At 40.6% G+C, this 22,922-nt stretch overlaps 1 protein-coding gene across 4 annotated transcripts in view; it reads left to right on the top strand.

Moving 5' to 3' along the window:
• The window catches only part of ATXN10 (ataxin 10), a 99,474-nt gene that overhangs the window by 3,280 nt on the left and 73,272 nt on the right, over positions 1–22,922 (top strand). For all 4 annotated transcript variants that reach the window (XM_010410214.4, XM_010410212.4, XM_019292655.3 and 1 more), the window contains exons 2-3: positions 3,006–3,197; positions 4,666–4,748. In XM_010410214.4, coding sequence (XP_010408516.1) covers positions 3,006–3,197; positions 4,666–4,748 — 275 coding nt within the window. The remainder of the gene's footprint in view (positions 1–3,005; positions 3,198–4,665; positions 4,749–22,922) is intronic.

The raw sequence follows: 22,922 nt of genomic DNA, 5'->3' as shown, positions 1-22,922 counted from the left end.
ATTGCTGTGGAACAGTTATCTGAAGTCAGTCTTGACTGGTTTCTTAACATCAGCTAAATATTTTCTGCCATTCTTGCTAATTTGAGGATATTTTATTCATAAAGACAGTTTTCAATAAAATTCCATTACAGTACACACTCAAATTGCAGTGCTATTGGAATGCTTAGGTACAAGAGTCACATGTAAGTTTTCTTGGAACAGAATCCTGCTTTATCAAACAATGTTTAAGCCAGTCTTTGTTCATTTGGAATATCTTCTGCTTGCTCACTTAGGCTTTGAGATTCGATTTCTGCCTGGAATGATCTGGCTTGAGCATTCTGGATTTTCTTTCATAGTGTTCAAGAGATAGATTTGGTTTTGGTCTCTCCTGAGTGATGTGAAAAAATCCACATCTCCTTCCACATTTACAGTGAGGACAAACATTTCCTTGTGTACCCCAGACTTGCTCCATTAGAACACAAGGTTTTCATCTTTGTATTTTACTGGAAATGTCTGCACTCTTATTTTTTTCTTACTTTCAATCTAATTTTAAAAGAAAAATTGTCACAGCAGCTCAGCATGCTTCTGATCCAGTGTCTGACTAAAAGTTCTGTTCTGCTGCATAGCTCTGCCAGGAGAGTGAAGCTTTTCCAGCACAAGAATAACTGTAAGGTGTCCTTTTACCTATGGAGTCACAAAAATGTGCACAAAAGTTCTGGCTTCTTTAGTTTCTCTTTTACCAATTTAAATAAGGGGATGTTGAGCAGTAGTATGTCTTGCCCTGACCATTGGGTTCTGTATTTTGCAGTTGGGTCAGGAAATGACTGGTTTCATGGGGTAATCTGACAAAAGGCATAGGCTGATATGAAGGAAACTACAGTGGGCTCAGTGGTTGTATTTTAGAGTAACATCAGCGTTTAAGAACTCAGAACAGCTAATGGTTCTGCTCAATGTAGAAAGCACTCCCTGGCTGGGGGTACCTTACCAGACTGTAGCTCTTCTGACATTTAGAAAAACTTGTCTCTGGTGCATTTCCCATGGGGACTGTGGTACGTCAGCCACTGAGTGTTCTTTTGGCACATCATGAAGTGGCAGGAGCTGCACTGCTTCTTATAAGTTGAAGGTTCAAGTTCCATGAATATATTTTCTTCGGTCTTGAAACCAAAACCAAATTCCAAACTTTCTTTCTGGTTATGCAAGCTCCACTGTTTTCTTTATTTTATAACTGAGGGCCAGCTCTGCTTTTGGTCTTTGTTTTTTGTGCCTCTTTGGTATCTTCCCTTCAGTATTGCACCACTGTAAAATGTAGCTTCTTCCCCATAGCTTTCAGTGATGAAGTGGTGGGTTTTTTCATGTTTCAGTGTAGATGGAGAATGTGTAAATATACTGGTTTTGATCAACTGTGAGGTTGCAGAATAAAATACTTCCTAGAGATCTGAAACCTGATGTTGCAGCAATTTAGTGATGTTAGTGTACATTGTTGTAGCTCTTACAGCACTCTCCCTTCTTTGTAAGTCTCCTCCACGCCCTAATAGATGTCGATATTGGAGGCTCTCTACTGTCAGTAAGATGTAGCCTAGCATAAAAGTGTCACTATTGGAGCAACAAATCTGATAAGGGACTTAGAAAATGTAAACTGTGAGTAAAGACTACGAGAGTTTTGTTTAGTGTAGGAAAGAAAACATGGCAGGAGCAGAAGTGGGAAATAATGTCTCCAGACAGATCTAAGGGTATGCTTAGGGACAGGCTAGATTGGCAGCGTTTGGTTAATGTTGGGCTTGATGATCTTAAGGGTCTTTTCCAACCTCAGTGATTCTGTGGTTTGATTTATGGACATGATCACTTACGAAAGAGAATTTCTAGTTGTGCAAATGTGTGGGCATTTGAGTGAGCAGCAGAATGCAGGTAATGCTATCACCCAGTAGTGGTTGATCAAGAGATTTTTTAATTTTCCTTTAGGAGGAGTTTTCTGTGTGAAAATTTTATTTAATGCTACTTTACATTTCCTCTCATCTCACTTTTTCTGTTTGATCTTGAGTACATGACAAGTCTTTTTAAGGTTCAAGGAGGCTGCATGTGGATTTCCTTTTCCTGACCCTGGTCAGAAGTACTGGATGAGCAAATTTATTGAACTTCTCTGTAGCAATGCCATAAACACTCTCTGGTGTGGCTTCTCTCCACCAGCATGTGGTATCAGAACTGAGTTAGCAACATTTGTCATGTGTTGCCCTCATCTCTTTTGTGGACATAAAATCAGGGCAGATTGTAGACCAATAGCTGTAGTTTGGAAATGTTGTTTATCTCTGTGAGACAAATCATCTGTAGATGTGTGTGTCAGTCCTGGGGAGGCTGGTGAATCTTCATGGAGCAGCAGCACCAGCTGTCATTCAGTCATACGGATTTCTGCAGATGCTTACGTTTGGTGGTGCTGTTTTCCTTGGTCTGGGTGCTCCAGCAAGTGGCCTGGTACCTTCTCTGTTGGGTAGTTGTCTGCTGAGGTGGGACAGAGTTGGCTTTTTCCCTTGACTTTGATTCACACACTTCAGAGTGGTGCTTGTGCAGCCACCAGCTTTCTCCATGACCTTTGTCCCTCTGAGGAAATCTGCAGCAGGCTGGAGCTTCTGAGTCTTCTGAAACATGTAATGCTGGACATCTAAACCGTGTTAATTAACTAAAACTATTCCTCTTAAAGCAGTATGCAGTGTCATGTATAAACCTGCCAGCTAGATGCATTAGGGAAAATTGTTTTCTTCCTTTTCATTAAAATTCTGGAGAGCTGTTGAAAAGTCATGAGGAATATTAAGGCAACATAACTCTCCTACAGCCCCTTTCCTGCAAAGGCTGTGAGGATTGTGTGATGTATTTTGTTCTTCCTACCTGGAAGACTATGAGTAGTTAAATACTTTGAATAGTTAAAGATTGCTGCAGAAACATCTTTGGGTTTACAATAAGAATTGTCAATGTCATAGGCTTTTTGGTAGCAGTGCCTTTTTATTTTTTCTTCACCACAAATTTATATGTTTCAGAGAAACAGCAAAAGAAAGTGTATTTCGGGATGTCCTGGAAATCCTGACAAGCACCTCAAGTACCATTGAGCAGGCCTGTAAGGGTTCCTGTGGACTAGCAGATCTCGACACCTGCCTGCTGCTCATAGCAGAGTGCTTCAGATGTCTGAGGAATGCCTGTGTTGAGTGTGCCAAGAATCAACATGTCATGAGGTACAGTTATGATCCCTTTTAGCCCATACCAAAATACCACCTTCTGATGTTTGTGTGGTTTTAAAAAAGAGATTCTTATTTTACACTGCTGTGTTAGTAGATTTATTAACTGGCATTTCCTGCTTGATGCAATCACTTCAATTCAAATATGCAAGAAACAAAAACAGCTGACCTATTTGTAGGTCAGTTTGGGACTCTGCTCAGTAATAGAACAAAGTGTTTGGGTCCATAATATGAGTTGATTACACAAATGAAATAAGCCTATTGGAAGCCTGACTGTGTAACTATCCTTTTTTTTCCTCTTTCTCTAATTTTTTTATAACATTATGAATAAGTAAATAGTCTTAGTAATCAGTTACAGGATTAGCATGTCTTTTAAGGTTTATTTAGATCTGTCTGGCTTTCCTGGCAGCACACAGCATGTAGAACTGTGCGTGTTAATCCTGATACATATATACAGGCAAGTTGAGCTTAAAGGATATTAAATCAATCTGGCTCCTTAAGTTATTTAGCCTCTCTGTTGTTTGGTTGTGTCTGTTGCAACATTGAAGGGATACTTGTGATGCAATCTAGCTGTAGTTAGTGATGACCAGATAGTCTGGTTGATGTTTTTAAAAAACCCAACAAAATAGCAACAAACACTCTCCTTGCCCAGATGCCCCACGAGAACCCCAAACCAACCAACCAACCAACCAACAAAAAAAACCCCCCAAAGACTTGTCACGAGGTGGTTACAGCAAAGAATTATTGGGGACTACAGTCTTAAAAATTGTCTTCTTGGGATTTGTCAAATTTGATTTATTAAACTAAATGTAATTTTGACATGGGACCAAGTCTTAGTTTCTGTGCTGGGGCAGAATTCTGTTAATGCCACAGAAATTGCAGTGCAAATCATTCTGAGAGTCTACCTATGATTCGATTCCTCTTCACTGGAGAAAGGATAAATGATTACTTGGCCTTCTCTGCTTCTCTCTGAGAGCTGTGTATGTTTCCCTTTGAGCTGGCCCTATTGTTTTTTTGGTGACTGTCACTAATTGCTTTGTTGGCATTGAAACTACTCCAAGTTTATTATGAAGTAAAATATATGACTCTTGTTCTGGATGCTTGACCTCCAGACAAAGCAAAGTTTTTACACAAATACAGCTGTTTAAATTACAGGAATAGCTTGCTAATATTTAATGTTTGATAGGAAGAATAGCAAAAAGGGAGGAAGGGGTACTTAGCTCTGAAGGTTCTGTGCCCAAAATTGGTAAAATGCAGGATGATGCAATAAACCCCTTTGATTTGCTTCTGATGGTCATAATGTGGCTACTGATAGGCAGGCAGTAACATAGGAGAAACTGATTTTTGTTTCAGAGGTCCTGAAGATGCTAAAGATTTCCTGTTAACTTCGAAAAGCCTTTTAAATTTTTTTGAGTGTATTTCTTATCAAGTGAATTATTGTGTTTTTTTCCCAATTTAATAATAGGCACTTGGGTCTCATCTCTACATCTGTCCATTTGATAAAGTTGCTTCATGGAATACAAATCAAAGAAGAATTGTTGCTGACTGGTAAGGTTGGGGATTTTGTTAAATGTATAGCCTGCACTGTATTTTTTTACACGGGGGCAGTATGATGTCACTTTACTGATGCATTTGTTTTATAAATAAACTTAATTCTTTCTTGAATTGCAGTTAAGAATTGGCCCTCTCTTAGACTGCTAGGAAAAGGTCTCAGCCTCAAGTCTAGTTCAGCTGTATTTTCACTGAACTCTTCCTTGTCGATTGCTAAAGGAAAGATATGTGGAAACTCTTTAATATGAAGCAGGATATTTGGTTTTATGAAAGGAAAAGTTCCTATAGTACCTCCATTCAAAATACATTCTGCTGTTTACTCTTTTTATTTGATCTGCAAACATAATAAAATGAACCTCTTTTTTATTTTGATGATACTTAAAATAATTTATCTGATTCCAGGAAGAAAATTTTAGCTGTGACTTTTTAAAAATTATTTTTAGTTTTCATTTGTGTACCAGGGTTGCTGGCCAGCCAGGATGGTATCTGCCAAGAATTAAGTACTGATTTGAGTAGTGTTCATGTTTCCTTAACAGATGAGTTTTTCTTTTGATACAGTGAAGAGAAAATGTGACTGTTACCTGTCCTCCCTAGTGGTAGTTATCGTTACTCATTTCACTGGATATTAAGGCATTTTCAATAATTCTCCTCACAATCTGTGTTTTCCAGTGTGTATGTGTGGGGTTTTACACAGTGGACTTCCAGTTGTGACTGTCTGTGGCTGCAGACAGTAAAGAATGTTTGTTTTCTTGTGCTTCTTTTATTTCTTTTCACTCCTGTTCCTCAGATGAGGTTTTTTACTGGGTTTCTGCAGCTGCTTTTCTGTCATTTTGTGGAAGCAGGTGGAATGACTGTCATACAGTAACTTACCCTCAAACACCTTTATGAAGCTGTGAGGGAGCAATGAAGTTCAGAAGACTGGTTTCCTTTTGCTGCTACATTTGGCTCAAAATGAAGCTCTGCAGGCACGTGAGGGTATTGTGCTTAAGCCAGGTTGACTCCTGGACCTGTTGCTGGAATCCTGCTGCCAGGGAAGGGTTGGTGATGCCAGCACAGCCCTTCAGTGTGGGAGGAGCCAAACTATAAGCTTTGTGGGTGGCAGAAAGAGGGCCTGGTCAGTGGCCGTAAAGAGGAGGAAGTGATGGCACACAGGGGTGACTTTCAAGCCAGGTTACAGGAAGGACTGGGAAAGGTCATGGAGGGCAAGAGTGTCCTGCACCACAGTTGTGAACTGCTTTGCAGACCAGCAAGATAAAAGGAAAAGTGATGGGAGCCAAAATGTTGCTTCTCTCCAGCCTGTCACTGTCCCTGCTGGGGCCTTGGACAGCAGTGGGCTCAAAAAGCTGTACTGGGAAAATGGGCTTGCCACCTTCAGCCCACTCAAAGCATCAGGAATTGTGGTTTAAGAGTGCCACCTGCCAGAGGTGCTGCCCCATGCCTGCAGCAGAGGGAGCAGGATGTGCCTGTTGTTGGATACAGGCATGGCCTGTGGTCTCTGCTTTGGCTTCATGGCTGCTGGCCCATCCTTGCTGGGCTGTCACATGTGTGTGCTGTTCTCTGCTCATGGGTTTGAAGAAGAAGAGGGAGTGCTATTGAGCAAAAAGCAAAGGGGGTAAAACCCAGTAATTTGATTAATCTGCTTCAGGCAATTTTCCCTAGCCAGCGGATGGTGTAAAATCTCTGTTTATCAACATTGAACGTAAGGGTGGCATTGACAAGACAGTTTTCAGGATTTCGGTAAAAGTTGTTTTGTGACTGTTACTCTACAAAGCCATTTAGTAAATACATCTGAGTTACAACCAAGATTTGCTGTATTGGCCCAGGATAGGTGGTTCATTTGATGCTGTAAGTAGCGTTGATCTCCTTGGGGAACCTCTGCAATGAGCATGGCTTATGTGTTCCACCTGTGTTAGTACAACAACAAAAAAATTGTAGACAAGCAAGTGTTGCTAATTCCTTGCTGAGTGATCTGATGAACTTTGTTCTAAGTGGAAATTAATGTAGTGCCTGGAGCACCAGTTCCTTCTGCAAGGTTTACCTCAGAAGTTAACAGTTAAATTTTACTGGATTATTGGTTGTACCAAAGCAAATTGCTAAATTGGACTTGGATAGCACTGTTGAAACAAAAAGAGACCCATGAAATTAGTAAATGGTACTGTGTTTATTAACTGTAACTGTTTCATGATTCTCCTCATGTTTCATACAGGAAATCAGGTCACAGGGCTAGAGTAGCATGTGTATTTTGTTCTTGCAGATAATTAGGTGTTAAGTGGAGTATTTCAAGTTGTTCATTTGAGTATGTATCATTTCCTCCCTCAAACGGCTGCTTGGATTGGATGATCCCTCTTGGTGCCTGTGTATATTCTTAAGGTTTTTAAAGTACCTTCATGTTGCTTCCATAGCAACAAAGCACAAGGAAGAGGAGGTAATGCTGTACTGCAGACTGAACAGCACTAAATGTTTCAGATCATGTTCCTGTGAAAAATTCCCAAAGCAAATCATTGTAGGCTGAATAAACTTGAAGTTCCAACATTATCATATTTACAAAGACGAGATTGAAAATTCTTTCTGCAGACTGAAAAATTCATTTAACCTGGCTGTGGTATGTTTGCACTCTTATCCATTGGTAGCTGTTAAGGCTAGTAAGTAAGTGCTGTGGTAATTTTTGTAAGAAAGTTCAGTGTAGTACAATTTCAAATGGATAAAACCAGAAATGAAATAAAAGTATATATTTTTTGGCCACTGCTGTGACCAGTGTGATGGTTAAGGGAGAGGGCATGATCAAAGCAACAAAAAAGGAGGTATTGTGCAAAGTGGTATGACTGAAAACTGTTGCTAATATTTATTTAAATAAATTCAGCCTCCTTTGTATCCTCTCTGCTAGGAGTAATACTTCAAAATAGTTGTCCAGGGGTTTTATACATGGTTAATTGGGTTCAGTTCAGTATATTTGCTGAAACAACTCTACTGCATGTTTTCACCATATATCACTTCTTTTTGTTAATGCTTTAAAAATGAGATAAATTCCTGTATGCTTGTAATACTTATCCCAGCCAGCTGTGTAAAAAGCTGTTGTTTTGAATATGTGATATGGCATCCAGACAATGGACCAGAATCCTTGAAGGAGAGTTAGAATGTTTGTCCTGAAATAGCTCTTTGAAACTTCAGGTAGGTTGAAAAATAGTTAATTCATACATATGGCATTCAGAGATTGTCCAATCCCACCTACAAGCCAGCTGTCCCTGTAATAATAGTCTCCTTTCTTTTTAATACTTGCATTAAAAAAACACTAACATTTTTAGTCCTTTCTTTTATGGTATTTCTAAAGTTAGCTGTTTGTCCCCACATTTCCTCCCTGCTTACTTCCCCTATTACTTTGAGTTGAATTCCATGGCCTAGTTTCATTTCCCATAATTGCTTACATAGTACATCTGTGGTAATCTAAGATATTCCTAAAACTAATCTTTCTTACAGCTAACCTGTCTTGAGCAATATGTATTTTGTACTGCTTGGAAAAGGGAACCTGCTCTGAGGAGTTGCATGAAGAAGCCAACAGCTGGATGACTGCTGTTGGGGGTTCATAGGATCACAGAGTCACTGAGGTTGGAAAAGTCCTCCAAGACCATCAAGTCCAGCCTGTGACTGATCCCCACCTTGTCACCCAGACCAGAGCACTGAGTGCCACATCCAGTCCTTCCTTGGACACCTCCAGGGACAGGAACTTCACCACCTCCCTGGGCCATCCCTGGCATTGTCTGACCACATTTTCCATGAAGAAGTTCCTTCTGATGCCCAACCTGACCCTCCCGTGGCACAGCTTGAGGCCATTTCCTCTTGTCCTGTCCCTTGTTCCCCGTGAGCAGAGCCCTATGTCCCCCCTGGCTGCACCCTCCTGTCAGGGAGTTGTGGAGAGCCGGAAGGTCTCCCCTGAGCCTCCTTTTCTCCAGGCTGAGCCCTCCCTCCCAGCTCCCTCAGCTGCTACAGAATTTTTTGGTACAAAATGTTAAGAGCCTCTGTTCATGTCACAGGCACTGCTGGGGATCTCAGCCAAAATCCATGTCCAGGTGTGCTGCCTGTTAAAGCAAGGTTTGGGGTGTTCTCTGCTCATAATTCTACAAAGTCCAGAAACTTTGGATAAATTGTAGTGGATGATAACCTTGAATCCTTGAACAGGAATTTGACCTTGCTTCCAATTTTCTGCAAAATGTCCAGGTGTAGTTAAACAGCTACAGATACTCTCTTCAGAACAGAACTTAAAGCATTCCTTTAAAATCAGTGATGAAAGATGACTCTATGTAAATTTTTAATACTGCGCTTATTATAGTAACTTGAGCATTTTCTGGTAGGATGTTCAGCAACATGAATATCATATGTCTAACACCTGTTCATGCTTCCTTTCATGAGGGAGGATGTGTGGGAAAATGTGTGATGTCTTATTTTAAACATTTTTCAAGTACTACAAATGCCATGTTCTTACAAGGCAGCCATAAAAAATGTTCCTTGCTTTGAGCTTCTTTTCGTCCCCCCTGCCCCTTTTTTCTCTGTTTCCCTCTCCTCTTCCCTCTTTCCATTTTTCTGTCTTCCTTTTCCCTCTCTCCCTTTTTCTCTTCATTTTTGTCTCTTCCTTTTTCTCTCCCTTTCTTCCTCTGTCCCCTTTTTATTCTGTCTTCTTTCTTTCCTCTCTTCTTTCTTTCCTCTGTCCTCCTTTTTTCTCTGTCCTATTTTTCTCCTCCTTTTTCTCCTCTCTCTTCCTATTTTCCTTTATCCTCCTTTTTTTCTCTCTCCTTTTCTGCCACTTTTATTTTCTCTCTCTTCTGTCCACCAGGATCATTTATCGTACCATGGTTTCAGCCTCAGTCGATGTTGTTGAACTACTCCAGCTGTTTTGGACTTGATCAGTTCTCATGCATATTTTTCTTTTAGCTAATGAAAAGCCAGTTGCTTTTGACCCATTGGTGCTTTATCGGTTGCTCATGGTCTGGGAAGAAAGTGCCTTGCGAGGTGTGTTTTAATTCATCAGTGTGGAAGAGACACACTCTGCAGAAGAGAGAGCAATTAGTACCCTTTGAATTCAGAATGCTGTATAAGTAAAAATATCACTCCTTCATAGACACTAAAAATAGATTTTAAAAATAGGGGTGTGCACATGCTTCGAAAATGAGATGTAAGGGACCTAGGCCTATCTATAGCTTCCAGAGATTGTTTCTTGCAAAAGCCAAATGGGATGGAAGCATTTCATCTTTGATTAAGTAAGAAGACAAAAGCCCCCCTGAGGTCTGAAGAACATCACACAGCTGAGCAAAGAAGGATACTTGATTTCTTTGTAAGCTTTTGAAGGTGAAGACATGCTGGGTTTCAAAAGCCACTGAATATAAGCTGTAGGAGCTCATGTAGTACTAGAAAATCATGTTGACATTTTTTTAGGAGAGATCCCTGAAATTAAATGGCAAGAGGAAATAAATTTCCACCAGCTACCTTGGGTACCTTCTCCCTTCTAAAAAGTCGTTAATTTAAAGTAATTTTCAAAGGTTTACAGAAGGAGATATGTAATCAAATGTTTTTGTTTTTCTGAAGAATAGCATGACTAAAACAGGGTTAAATTGTTGTGTTTGCAAAAGTCTTCCTGACTTTTGCAAAATGGTTAAATACCAGTGAAGTGGTTTCTACTTTTTCAAGAGGGTGTAGGGGAAACAAAACTTTCAGTTCCATTCTTGCTCGGTGAAAAAAACCAGGAGATGTTTCTTTGCTCTGACCTTTTCCATTTCTGCACTCAAAGATTGGCAGTTTGGAATTACAGTGGAAAATCAAGGCTGGCTAATTTTGAAGGTACAGAGGAGCAGGGGAAGGTGACGCTACCTGCTTAGCACACTGAGTTGGTTTTCCTGTATTCCTTCTTAAATGAGCAGCCATGTGTCCTTAACTGTTTACTGTTTCTTGTCAATATTTATTTATCTCCTTATTTCTTTTCTTTCCCTAGAAGGCAGCAGTCCCCTTAAAAAGACTGTTTTGACAGTAGGAAAATGAGCTAGGAGTAAACACTTGGACTTTTTGGAATGCATTGGAGTGGTACCTTTGCAGAACCAGTGAGTAGAAAAATCTGGGCATTTAAGGCTTAGTTTGAAAATCTGAGCATTAGAGGCTTATGTACTGGCATTACAGGTTAACTGCTTTTCACCTATTCTTGAAATTATTTGAAATGCCTGGTCATTCAGCAAGGTCTTTTAAATCAACAGGAAGGAGAAACAGAGTGGTCAGTTATGGAACCTAAATGTTCTTTAATGAATGCCAATATTGACCAAAGGAATCACTCTCATCTTTTGTGCTTCCCTTTTATCTCTTGTCCAGTATTTTTAATTCTTCTGTTTTATTCTTTTAAAAATTGCATTTTGCTTTCACTTTTTTGTAGGCTTTAATAATGTTGCCCTGAATAGTTTCATTTCCAAATTACTGCTAATGTTTTCTATATAAAAAATAAATATTTTAAAGCATGCTTGGGAAATGTGATGGAACACACATAGTAACTTTTTGCTAGACAGACATCATAGCAGAGCTCACCCAGTGCATTTGGGAAACCATTGCCAAGTTTTATTGTATATAAGCAGAGGTCTGTAACTGCCTGAACAAGTGTCTTCTAAGGCTTGTTTATATGGATTTGGAAAAGGGGTAATTTCTAAATTGTGTCCTGGAGACTCTCATACACAATGGCTACTAAATTTAAACGAACAGGATTAAGGAAGAAAAGTTAATCTTTCCTCTCTTCCTACATCAGTGCCCCATATATTTATCTGTGAAGGAGAAGGCATACTGTTTTGCTGGGGATCTTGGGGGTTTTGTGACCAAATACAGTAAATTACTGTGCTGCAGATTTTTTTGTACAAGTCATGTTACTTGCTGATCTATGTGGAATGAGTGAGTGGCTATAAAACATGAATCATTTTACCTGTCATTGTGCTAGTTTGAAAAACAAACCAGTGGGAGGCACCAAGTCAGAATAACAATTTAATGGAAATTAAAGAAAAGGGGAAAAAAGGTAAAAGAAAACACTGTCAAACTGACAGAGTCAAGGTACAACCTGACACCCTGTTAGGCAGGGTGGTGGTAGCAGTCTGGTAGAATGGTGGCTGCAGTCCTCTGAAGCGGTGATCCTGTAGTAAAACAGTCTGCTCTTCCTCAGGAAGTCCAGTGGTGGCTGTGTAGCTCCTGTCCTCTGGAAATCCAGTGGGAAGCCAGTGTCTCTGGTGTTCAGCCTCAGATTATATCCACGATGGGATGCTTGGTTCCTCCCTCTGGGTGGAGCATCTCACAATGGGGTAATGAGTCAGTGTTGATTAGGCTCATTAACAGAAGATAGTCCGGAGGGAGTTATCTCTGAGTCAGGCGGCAGGACAATGATGGGCAATTAACAGAAAGATAGTCTGGGGGGAGGAGGCAAGGAAACACTGCCCCACCTGATTTCAACAGCTGATGGGGATGGTAATAGAATACACTGCAACCCAGGACAGTCATACAGTCATCATGAACTCTTAATAGGTGACATTCTCAATTTAGGTTCACATTAGCTTTTCTTTTGAGGGAGAGGAAGAGGGAGAAAGCAGTTCCCACAGAGAGAGTGGACCTACAGTCCATGGGGTTAATTCCCAAAAAGCAGCATGAAAGGAACATGCCTCAGTTGCTTGGAAAAAAAGAGAATTTAAAAATCTGCACTCCCATTTATTTTTGTATTTGGGGTTTCCTTTTGCTTGCAGCTAGCATAATTAAAGCTACGTATGTATTACAGCTTAAATAAACCAGCTGCTAACTTAAACAGACTTTTTTTAGACATAGGAATAAAGGACAGCCCTGACCTTAAGAGTTGCCAGTTTCCATGTGTGATCTTTGCTTTGTCTGTTAGGATTTTTGTATGGGGGATTGGTGCCAATACTTTGCTGCCACTGTTAAAATAAAAACTATAATTACATTGTCAAAATAATATTTATAGTATTTTCGGGGAATAATTGTGGGAGTGTGACGAATATATTATACTCATCAAACTTTTATGTAAACATAAGCTTGAGTTTTTTATTTGAGTTATTGGTGTTGTTTTTGGCCTTTGTGTTTTTCCAATCTGTAAAAATAATATTGGGATTTTCATGGTCTCTAGCATTTGCAGAGTGTGTGCCCTAACAATCAGTTGATACACTATCTGGTAGGAGTAAACTGCTAGTTGCACTTGTATTGGGATTTTGGTTTCATGTTTCCATAGCTTAAGAAAGTCCTCTGTTTTTTTGAGTTTTGCTATCCCCTAATTATTATAGCTCAGAGCATTTTACAGCTTTACCAAACAGGAAAGTTTTAAGTAATTGGTTTGTTCTTTTGTACCGTTTGGTGGGGGGTTTTTTGTTGTTTTTGGTTTTTTTGTTGTTCTTCCTTTGTGTTTAGCTTTTTTTTTTCTTTTTCTTTTTTTTTTTTTTTTAATGAATCTGAGTTCCTCTTAAAAGTGAGTGCGAGCATCTCCCAGAAATATCTATGGTAAGAAGCAATTGTGAGGTTTTCTAGCAATAGGCAGTTGTCCCTTGGCTAAAGGTTAAAGGTACAGGCAGAACTTGCTGCTGTGCAGTGGGAAGTTACCACATGCACAGATTCTCCAGTCCTGCCCTATACTGCAGTTTAACAGTAACTGTACAACTGTTCTGTCTCTGCTGTGTTTTGGTGAATATTGCCACAGATTTTTAATGAACTGTCTTCAGAACACCTACAGCAAGGGTTCCAGCTGTGCAACTTCACGTTCCCAAAGGCTGTCAACCTGATGCAACCTGCTGTGGGCAAGAATGTTCTCTTGGTTCTCGTAGGTTGGTCCAAAATTCATTGAAGGCTGTGGAAAGACTCTGATTTGCTTGGGTCTTGGTTCGGGTCATTGTTCCAAGGCTTTGTGATTTGGCCTTTTTGCAGAAACTCCAAAATAGGGAGCCAACCTTTACACTGCTTCCAGCTGTCTACAGAAGGAAAAGAGCCAAATCTGGACCAAGAGCACTCAGACTGATGAGTTGTCCTGAGTTAGCAAATACAGAATTCTCTTTAGCTCTTGTGCATGTAGTACTGGCCCTGCCTGCAGTGATTAGCTCCCCGTTCCCTGGGAGTCCCACACTTTGGATCTTGTGCAGTGCGTACAGCCACAGTTCCCTGTGCCCTGCAGGTGTGGGGTATTTGTGTATATTTGTGTGAAACAGCAGGAACTGAGATTTTGAGTAAATGCCAGTGTTACCAGTGTTTTCAACCTGACGTGTCTGTGTAGTGTTGGCTATGACTTCTGGTATAAATATGGGAACTTGACACAGGCCTTAATTTCTTTTGTCAGTTTATAACACTTGGAGTGGAGTGGGATTTGAGAGAGTTTAAATCCACTGAAGAAGGGCATTGTAGGATCCATTGTAGGACCAGGGATTCTACTTAAATACAACACTTTCTTATCTTAATGGCAAAAAGAAAATGGAAGAGGGGGTGGGGCTTCCAACTTCCAGCAGGGCTTGGATCTTCAGTATTACAGGCAACTGTAGTTGTAGGCTCTTGTGTCCACATATAATAAGCTCCAGTTTGCTGTCTTTATCCCTTACTAGTCCCATGGAAGACTCTCCTCTCATTTTAAAATCTTTTCCTGACTCTGGTCTAAATGTTCTACTGTTGGAATGCAGTGATTTGTGGTAGTGGGTTTTTTTTTCCTACTGTGGGCTTGATTCTCTCCTTGAGTCTTGTTGCTTCTGCAGTAAAGGTCTGATTTAGAATCACAGAATGGCCTGGGTTGGAAGGGACATTAAAGATCATCTTGTTCAACCCCTTGCCATGGTTCCACTTTACCAGGTTGCTCCAAGCCCCATTCAGCCTGGCCTTGGACACTTCCAGGGCTGAGGCAGCCACAGCTTCTCTGGGCAACCTGTGCAGGGAACAATTTCTCCCTAATATCTCATCTAACCCTGCCTTCTGGCAGTGGGAAGCCATTCCCCCTCATCCTGTCAGGCCAGGCCCTTGTAAATAGTCTCTGTTTAAGCTGTGCTGAATTATTTTTTGGCCTGTGCATATATGAGTATAAAAGTGTTTTATTGCAGCAAGTTGTGGAGGTACAATTTGAATTACAGACCAGATCCTGCCGAATGAGGTTTGCCTGTCAGGTACTGATGGCATAGGTGGCATTGGAAGCAGACTTTGAAATAGTGATTAAAAAGCTGGTGCTTTCCAGCAGTTTGATACTTCTTGTATTGATGATCAAAACTGTCCTTCTCATGGCACTCATGGAAAGATGTTTTGATTGCTGTACTGGGAGGCAGAGGCAGTGACTGTCTCAGTGTCAGTTTAAATAATTTTGCTCCTTCTAGGAGAGAGAGTAACCTGAGGAAATATCCCTAAGTCAGAACAATTAGTAGGTCAGTGGGCTGCCCTGTGGGCTCCCCTGGTCTTGTTGCTGGTACAGCTTCTAGACAGTGTGTAGAGCTGGTTTGTTTTTGTCCTGCTCCTGCAATTGGGAAGCTTTCTAGCATAGCCTGCCAAGATGTTGCTGATTTATGCCGCATGCATAGTGGTTTTATAATGTGGACTGATATCCACTTGGAGCACAAAGGAAATAGGAGTTTGCTGATGTCTATTTAATTAGAATGGTTTCTGGTTACTTTGGTTGAGGCTTGAAATGAACAGTAATGCCTGTATTTCTGTGGATCTCTAAATACAGTGTTCTGTAAGTCCTTTCCTTCCTTGCTTGCTCTTTAGTGTCCCCTACACTACCCCAGTGAATAATGTCAGCAAGATTCATAATGAGGCAGGTTTCCATTCTACACAAATATATGTGAATCAAACCTTGCAGAAACATCTCTAGATTTAAGATGGTTGCCATGTTTTTTGCAGCAGGGACATTAGGATCTCAAGATAAAGGTGGGAAGAATGGGGCAAACAAACCTTTTAACTGCAGAGAGCTTCCTAAAGACAGAGCATCATAAATTTAATGCAGGGAGAAGAAGCTTAACTTTTTTCACATGTGCTCAGAGGAAGAATCCCTTCTAAAGAGCCTCCCACAGAGGCCCAAGGGGTCTACAGTTTTTCCTCCAGGGAAAGTGAAGATGGCAGGGGGATGGAAAGAAGCTAGAGGAAGATCTGGGCAGAGGGAACAATGGGAGGCATCTGTTGCCTATTGGGATAAAAATCCAAGTGGTTATAATTATGTAGGAGTTCATCATGTCATGCTCTCAACCGTTTGATTATCACTGCTGTGGCACAGCTTCCAGACTCTCCTCTGGTGGAAAAGCGGGAGTTGTCTAACCATGGCTTTCCAGACAAAAAGCTACAAGACTTGTATTTCCTATCCTGCAGCATCCTTTTTTGCTAGCAGCTTTGGGCTTGGAGAGAAATGTGTCTCTCCTTTGCTTTTGTTGAGAGTTTTAGGGAATATTGCCAAGTTACGTGGGATTTGTGGAGGTAAGTTTGTGAGAGACATCAAGTTCTTCCCCTTTCTTCCATCCTCTGGGTATATACCACGTGTGGTACAAAAAGACATGGCAATGAGAAGAGGTAAGCTGCCTTTACAGGTATAAAGCTAAATGGTAAAATGGTAATGCCCAAAAAAAGGTTGATGATAAAACTGTTGCTGTACATTAATGTGGATATGCAAGTAAAGTGTAAGTTTCTTGTAATTCTGTGTTCCAAAAGGACTGTGGTCCATTTATTAGCCAGATACAGAATATAAATGGTACAAGGAAGTGGGGGGAAGTCTGGTACTCTTTCCACAGACTTACAGAAAAAGATGATTCAGCTTTTTTGAGGGAAAATATAAGCACTTCAGTGGAAATTTTGGGTTAAATCAAACAGCATGCTATCAAAAGTAATTGGAGAAATTTGTTCATAGTCTTGGTTAGTACTTTACATGTTAATAATTTTCTTCTTTTTTTTTTTTCAGACCTGTACAAGGTATCATGTAGGAGGAGTGTGTCTCGCAGTCAGACACCAGTAATAATGCATAGTGGGTGGTCAAGTCCTCCTTATTTTTCTTGGTTTCCTGGCATGGTTTAAGCCCAGTTTGAGACTCCCCAGTACTTCAAACTTGCTCATTTCACTGCAGCAGGATCTTTAAAGAGACATTGCATTAGATTTAGGCTCAGCTTTTGGGCTGATTCAAGGACAAGATTTTACATCCTAATGTGTGCAGGAAGCTAATAAAGGCAGTTCCCAGGTCTGCAAGCACTTAAAAGTGTTTTACTTCACATAGGAGAGAAATCTCAGGCGTGTGTTTTCGCTACTTGTAGGGATGTAACAGGAGGCCCATTTCACATGCCTTTAGATTTTAATAGATAATTTGTTAAAGAAATGAGCGCAAGCCTCATTTATGTTTACTTTGTAAAAATTAAATGATGCAATTAAAATAACAGGAGATAAAGAAAATGGTTCTAATACTATATTTGATAAGCCTTATTAGCACTGTACGAATCAGAGTTGGCTTGAACCTGATCTCGTCAAAGGTCTGTCAAACTGAGTCTTTTCCTAGTAAATGCACAAGTAAGTTTTTCTTGAATCTCCCGTTACGAGACCTCGTTGGAACTTAATTTGCATCAGAGGCTAGTTTGATGTGTGGTCTGATGGTTTCTTCCAGCTCCCTTCTAATTTATTTGTAACTCCACATTTTTAATAGCATGGCAAGAATTTTACTTGCCTTTAAGTCAAATTCTCCTTTTAAGTCAGAACAAAGTGTTGATATTTTGCCTAGACATTTATCTTCGAAGAACACAAGGGTTGTCCAATCAGTGCACGTAATGTTCTGTTAAAATTAGAGTTGGCACTTCTGAAGGGAAAGAAAAAAAAAAATTAAGAGCATGACTTTGTTTCTGAAGTGGAGGAGATGGAGGGGAGGGGGAGCAGAAACTTACTAAACACAACATTCTTGGTATTCCACAGATGGTAAAAATGGGTTACTAGTCTGCACTGCAGCAAGTGCAGTAAGACCAAGGTGGAAATATAATAGGTAGCTAGACATTAATTTTATTTACAGCAATAAAATACTAAGTACTATTTTAATAACGTTAAATGACAGAACCCATATATGTATTGTACATTCAATTTCAGTAGTCTAGACAGATTGTTTTCCAAGGAAAATACATTTTCATCAGTATTTGTGGTATGATTCATGGTGGTGAAGAGGCAAATAACTCTATGACTGGAAGTTGCTTTAACTTGCAGCCACAAGGAAACAAGTCAATGACCGGATGGTAGTGGTGGAAACTCAGTTTTTATACTAACAGAGGTCTACACCTTATGCTGAGTTGGAGGTTTTATTTTTCCAGGACTGGCAGTCTATCACAAAGCATTCTGCCGTTGTTTACAAACAGCCAGAGCTGCTCTCCCTGATGGCTCACAGCCCACAGTTTGGATTTGCAAAGCTTGCAGGCAACTCTAAAAGTGTGCAGGCTCTCAGGAGCCTGGGACGTGGTCCCAGGACTTGTTAGGCTTTGTGTCTGCTCCAGTGCAGAGGGGGCACTCCAGCTCTGTTTTTCCTGCATATTACTGGTTAGACCATTAAGAGAGATACAAGTTTGTAAGCTTTATGTTTGCAGTCTGACAAGAGATGTACAGCTTTGTATGTGCTTTGGTTGGATCTATTTTATATCTCTGTTTGTTTTATAACTCCAATAAAGGCAGAGGCTTGTACTCAAAACTATCACTGTGTTGTCTGACCCAAATAAAAAGAATGGACATCTCTTAGGACTGTTTGAAGCCTGTACATGTGCTGTCAAGGTTTTTTGAAGAGATTGTTGAGCACGTTTGTGGGCTCCTGTTCTAACCATGCGGAACAGAAGGAAACAAGGTATTGAATTTTAAATCCTAATGCGTAAAGTCTTGTCCTCAGAACTCCAGGGATTTTAATTTTCATCTCATACACAATCTCATTCTGCAAATGGCACTGTGTGACATGAAGTCTTTGTGGGGACTGGAGCATCTCTTACAAGGAAAGGCTAAGGAAGCTGGGCCTGTCCAGCCTCAGGAGGAGACACAGCTGAGAGGGTGTAGCGATTGAGTCACAGACCCAGAGCAGCAGGGAATCTGAATCGTTTATTCAAAGGAATGAGCTGGTTTTATACACTTTTCTAAGGCACAGTGTTTCCTTATATGGCAATCCTCACTACATGACCTATCCCATGTTGCCACATCAGCAACACACTTTCTAAATGTCCTTCCATGGGGTGATCATGCGCTGTTCACCCGTCTGTCAGCTGCCAGCAGGCTCCTCTCCATAGGGGTCTGCCGTGTGCCACCTCCTCCTCCCAGGGTCCGGTGGAGACAAGCTTCTCTGTGCCGCCATGTGCTCCTTTGTGCTGCCATGTGCCTCTGCAGGCACATCCCACAGCCTGCAACCAAATTCTATCTTATCTCTCCCCACAAGAGGGGCCCTCATCCCTGTCTGTTCCTGTCTGCAGGGAGGGCTCAGAGCAGGGATCAGGCTCTGCTCCATGGGGCCCAGCCATGGCACAAGAGGAAGGGGCAGGAACTGATGCCCAGGAAGTTCCACCTGGACATGAGGCAGAACTTCTTCCCTGGGCAGTGCCCGAGCCCTGAACAGATTGTCCAGAGAGGGTGTGAAGTCTCCTCACTGGAAATATTCCAGACCCATCTGGATGCAATCTTATGCTGTGTGCTCTGGGATGGCCTTGCTGGAGCAGGGAGGTGGGATCAGATGAGCAGCTGTGGTCCTTTAGACCATACAATGTAATTGTTAAATGAGATAATGTCAATATAATAATTAAGTGAAAAGCATGCACTAGAGCCTGGCTCAGTCGTTCTGTAAAAATAAAGCCCTGAAAGGAACAAAGGGAGCCGTGAGTGAATTTAAAGCATCCACATACAGGGCCATCGAGTTTCGTCTGCCTCACCTTTGTCATGGGTGGTCATGAGCGACGAAATGTTCAGTTTACATGTAGACAAACATTTCGGTACCAGAATTCATTAGGTAAAGAGTTGGTGTTTCTGCTTGTACCCTTTGCACTGTTGTATAAAGAAGTTATTTTGTAGAACCTAGAGAAGTCTCCTTAAGACGTTGCAGACTGGTTGTGAAAGCAGCATGTAGTCTGTGTATTTGCTATAGAATACCGGCTTTTTCAGGAACTATTGAAATCTTGGTGAGGGGAAATCTCTTCAGCTCCAGGGTTAATCTGTGTATCAGAAGTTACATCTTAGTACATGCAATTTCACGGTGGTTGACCATCAGGTTAAAAATAGTCCTCTTGACCACATACTGAGTAACCTTTTTTTGAAGTAGAATTTAGGCATGCTGATAGCTACAGAATTGTTTAAGACAATTATTTTTAGCTTTGTGAAGGTTTGTACATTTACAAAGTGAAATTGTCTTGTGTTTTATTTTCCCCTCTTTTTTGTTTTCCTTTTCCCTGCCCCCTTTTCAGAAAGCACATGGCTTATGATTCAATTGCAAAATGGAAGTCTGTCTTCATCAGCTTCTACATTTTCTTGCTTTAGTTGTAAGGACGTGGAAAGGCCGTGGAGGGAAATTGCCTCAAATTGTGCCGGGGAAATTCAGATTAGATATCAGGGAAAATGTCTTCATGGAAAGGGTGGGCAAACATTGGAACGGGCTGCTCAGGGATGCAGTGGAGTCACCATCCCTGGAAGTGTTCACAAAAGGTGTGGATGTGGTACTTGAGAACATGGTTTAGTGGTAAACATGATGGTGCTGGGTTGATGGTTGGACTTTATGATCTTACAGATCTTTTCCAAGCTTAGTAATTGTAGGGTTCTGTGATTTTATGATGAAGAAATTCTTAGAGATGAGAAAAGCAGTATCTGTATTGTACAGATTTCCAAGCATACTTCAATCATAAGTGGCATCATTCAAGTCCAATAGAGGTAAAACAAAAAAGAAAAATGTGGAAATTGAATGCTAAGTGAAGACTTCCATAGTTCAAAATGCAATACTTCCCTTTTATTGTAGTGTCTGCATTTTTTAACATACACATACCTCGCTGTGAATTAACGGCTCTAGTTGGATTTTTGGGGAGTTTCTTTTTTAAAGTACAAATACCTTAGTATGGATTTGCAGTGCTTGTATCAAAATTCCCTTGGTAGCTTGGTGCTAGGCTAGTACATTTTACCTGGAGCCATTTTTGGAGAGAAGCACTGCACGAGACATTTGTGTATTCCACAGCCACCCCCTGTGGAGTTCTGGGGGAGATGTTTGGGTTTTTTAAACACAACCATACAGGTGCTGCTGTGCTGTCGTTCAGAGAACGTGCTGTGATGAGCTAGGTGTGGTGCGATGGCTTTTCACACCGTTCGTGCCTCTTCATCTATGCCTTTCTATCGGTGATGGCTGGATGTGGTGTGTGACCTGGACACTGGGCTTTGCTCAGCTGCCTCAGGTGCTCAGGAGATGTGATTCTATGAACAGAAATGAATTGCTGAGACTCATCATGTGAGATTACTTGTATGGCAAAATGTTGCATTATCAAGACATCCTCATTCTCTCCTTAGTTGGGAATAGATGCAATAGCTTTTGTGTTACAGATTATCCACTTGCCCATATATTGATTTGTGTCCTCTAATTGAAAGAAAATGTTAACTCTTACTGGTTAAGGACAAGCACTTAGTGATGAAACCAGTTTTTTTCCATGGGTGCATCCATAGAATTGTCACCTTTTCCTGTATCTTCCTTACTTGTTCAGGACATCACTATTGGACAAGGGCAGCGTTGGTTGCTCTCACAAATATTGAGTCTACTGTGTGATTAATGGAGAATTCGTAGCTATTTATTACTGTACTGTAAACGTGTTCATGGCATTTCCTCTTTGTTACAGTAAGAGTGGTAACTTTACAAGATCTTGAACTTTTTTCCTTGGTCTGTAGAACTTTTTGGACAGGCTAATTTTTAACAACCAAGGTGTAATTGATAGCTGAACAAAGTCAAGCGAATTTCAGGGAAAGATTAGAATATAGTCAACCAACCTGATGTCTCTTTGGGAGACCTTTCTTACTGCTGTACAGGTAAGCAATTCACCAAGGGAAACAATACCTGTTCCTAGCATTTACAGCCTTGTGCTTTTTTTCTAGCAGGGAAGTATTTCCATAAAATGTCTGCTGGCATGCCCATGCTTGCTGTCCTTCAGAAACTCCTGAGTCAGCAGAATGGGAACCAGATGGGTGGGAAAAGCGGAAGCACGGTGATGAGCAGAAAATAATAAACCAGTGCAGATGTGCAGGGGGAGAGAACAGAGATCTTAAGAACTAGAGGAGAATATGATTCAAGATGCATTATGGAAAATACATACATATTTTGGGCTTAAATAGATATATAGATATAGAGATATATATGGCAAAAAAAAAGTTACTTTTCCCTAAGCCCAAGTGACCACCTTTTAGAGTTGCTTTCTTGTTGTTCCCTAGAGGACATATGCCCATACATTTTCTCTGTAGGAAATCTGGCTGCCAGCTGGCACAGCAGCACAGCACCTTTGCAAGAGACCTAATTTTAGATTTGCAGAACCTGGCAGTACTGGCTGCCTCCATGTGTATTAGGCTGTTGTTTGTACTATCTGTTGCACTGAATTTTAACATTCAATTTCAGGTTTCTTTGCCAACTTATTAATAAGGGCCAGGCTATTCAGAACTGTTGATAAGGACAAAAAAGTGTTTTAATTTTGTGAAGTCTTCGGGTTCATGCTATTGTTTTTTATTAATTTACACCTTTTGGCTGCTCTAGGATATTAACTTGTGTGGTGAAATATCATCTTCTTGTATTTTAAATCTGTGTTGAGAGGAGGCTGAAATAAATCCTTTGGAGTAAGAGCAGAAATCAGCTATATTAAATTGTCAAAAATGGAGGCAGAGCTATTTGGAGAGCTGGCTTTCATTTTTCTGGGATAGAAAGTAGAAGATATTGAGCACATCATAAAATTCTATAATGATTTGTCTAGCTAACTAGAATATAATGTGAGGAGCAAGGACCTGTCAATTAGTTCTTGTAATCACTAGTAGCCAGTGTGTAATACTCAGACAAGTCTTGGGTGTAATTCTAAAAGACTTAGTAAAATTATTTGCATTAGAAGAGAAAATGCAAATATTTGTGTACAGTAGCAGTGAAGTTACATAACCTAAAGCTTCCTGGAGATGGATTCTGCAGTGTGTATCTGGAATATTGAAGTAGGTAGTTTTTGTGAA

The sequence above is a fragment of the Corvus cornix genome, chromosome 1A (genome assembly GCF_000738735.6).
Source record: "Corvus cornix cornix isolate S_Up_H32 chromosome 1A, ASM73873v5, whole genome shotgun sequence".
Lineage (NCBI taxonomy): Eukaryota > Metazoa > Chordata > Aves > Passeriformes > Corvidae > Corvus > Corvus cornix.
The sequence above is the reverse complement of the archived record's forward strand: the minus strand, read 5'-3'. Positions and strand labels throughout refer to the sequence as shown.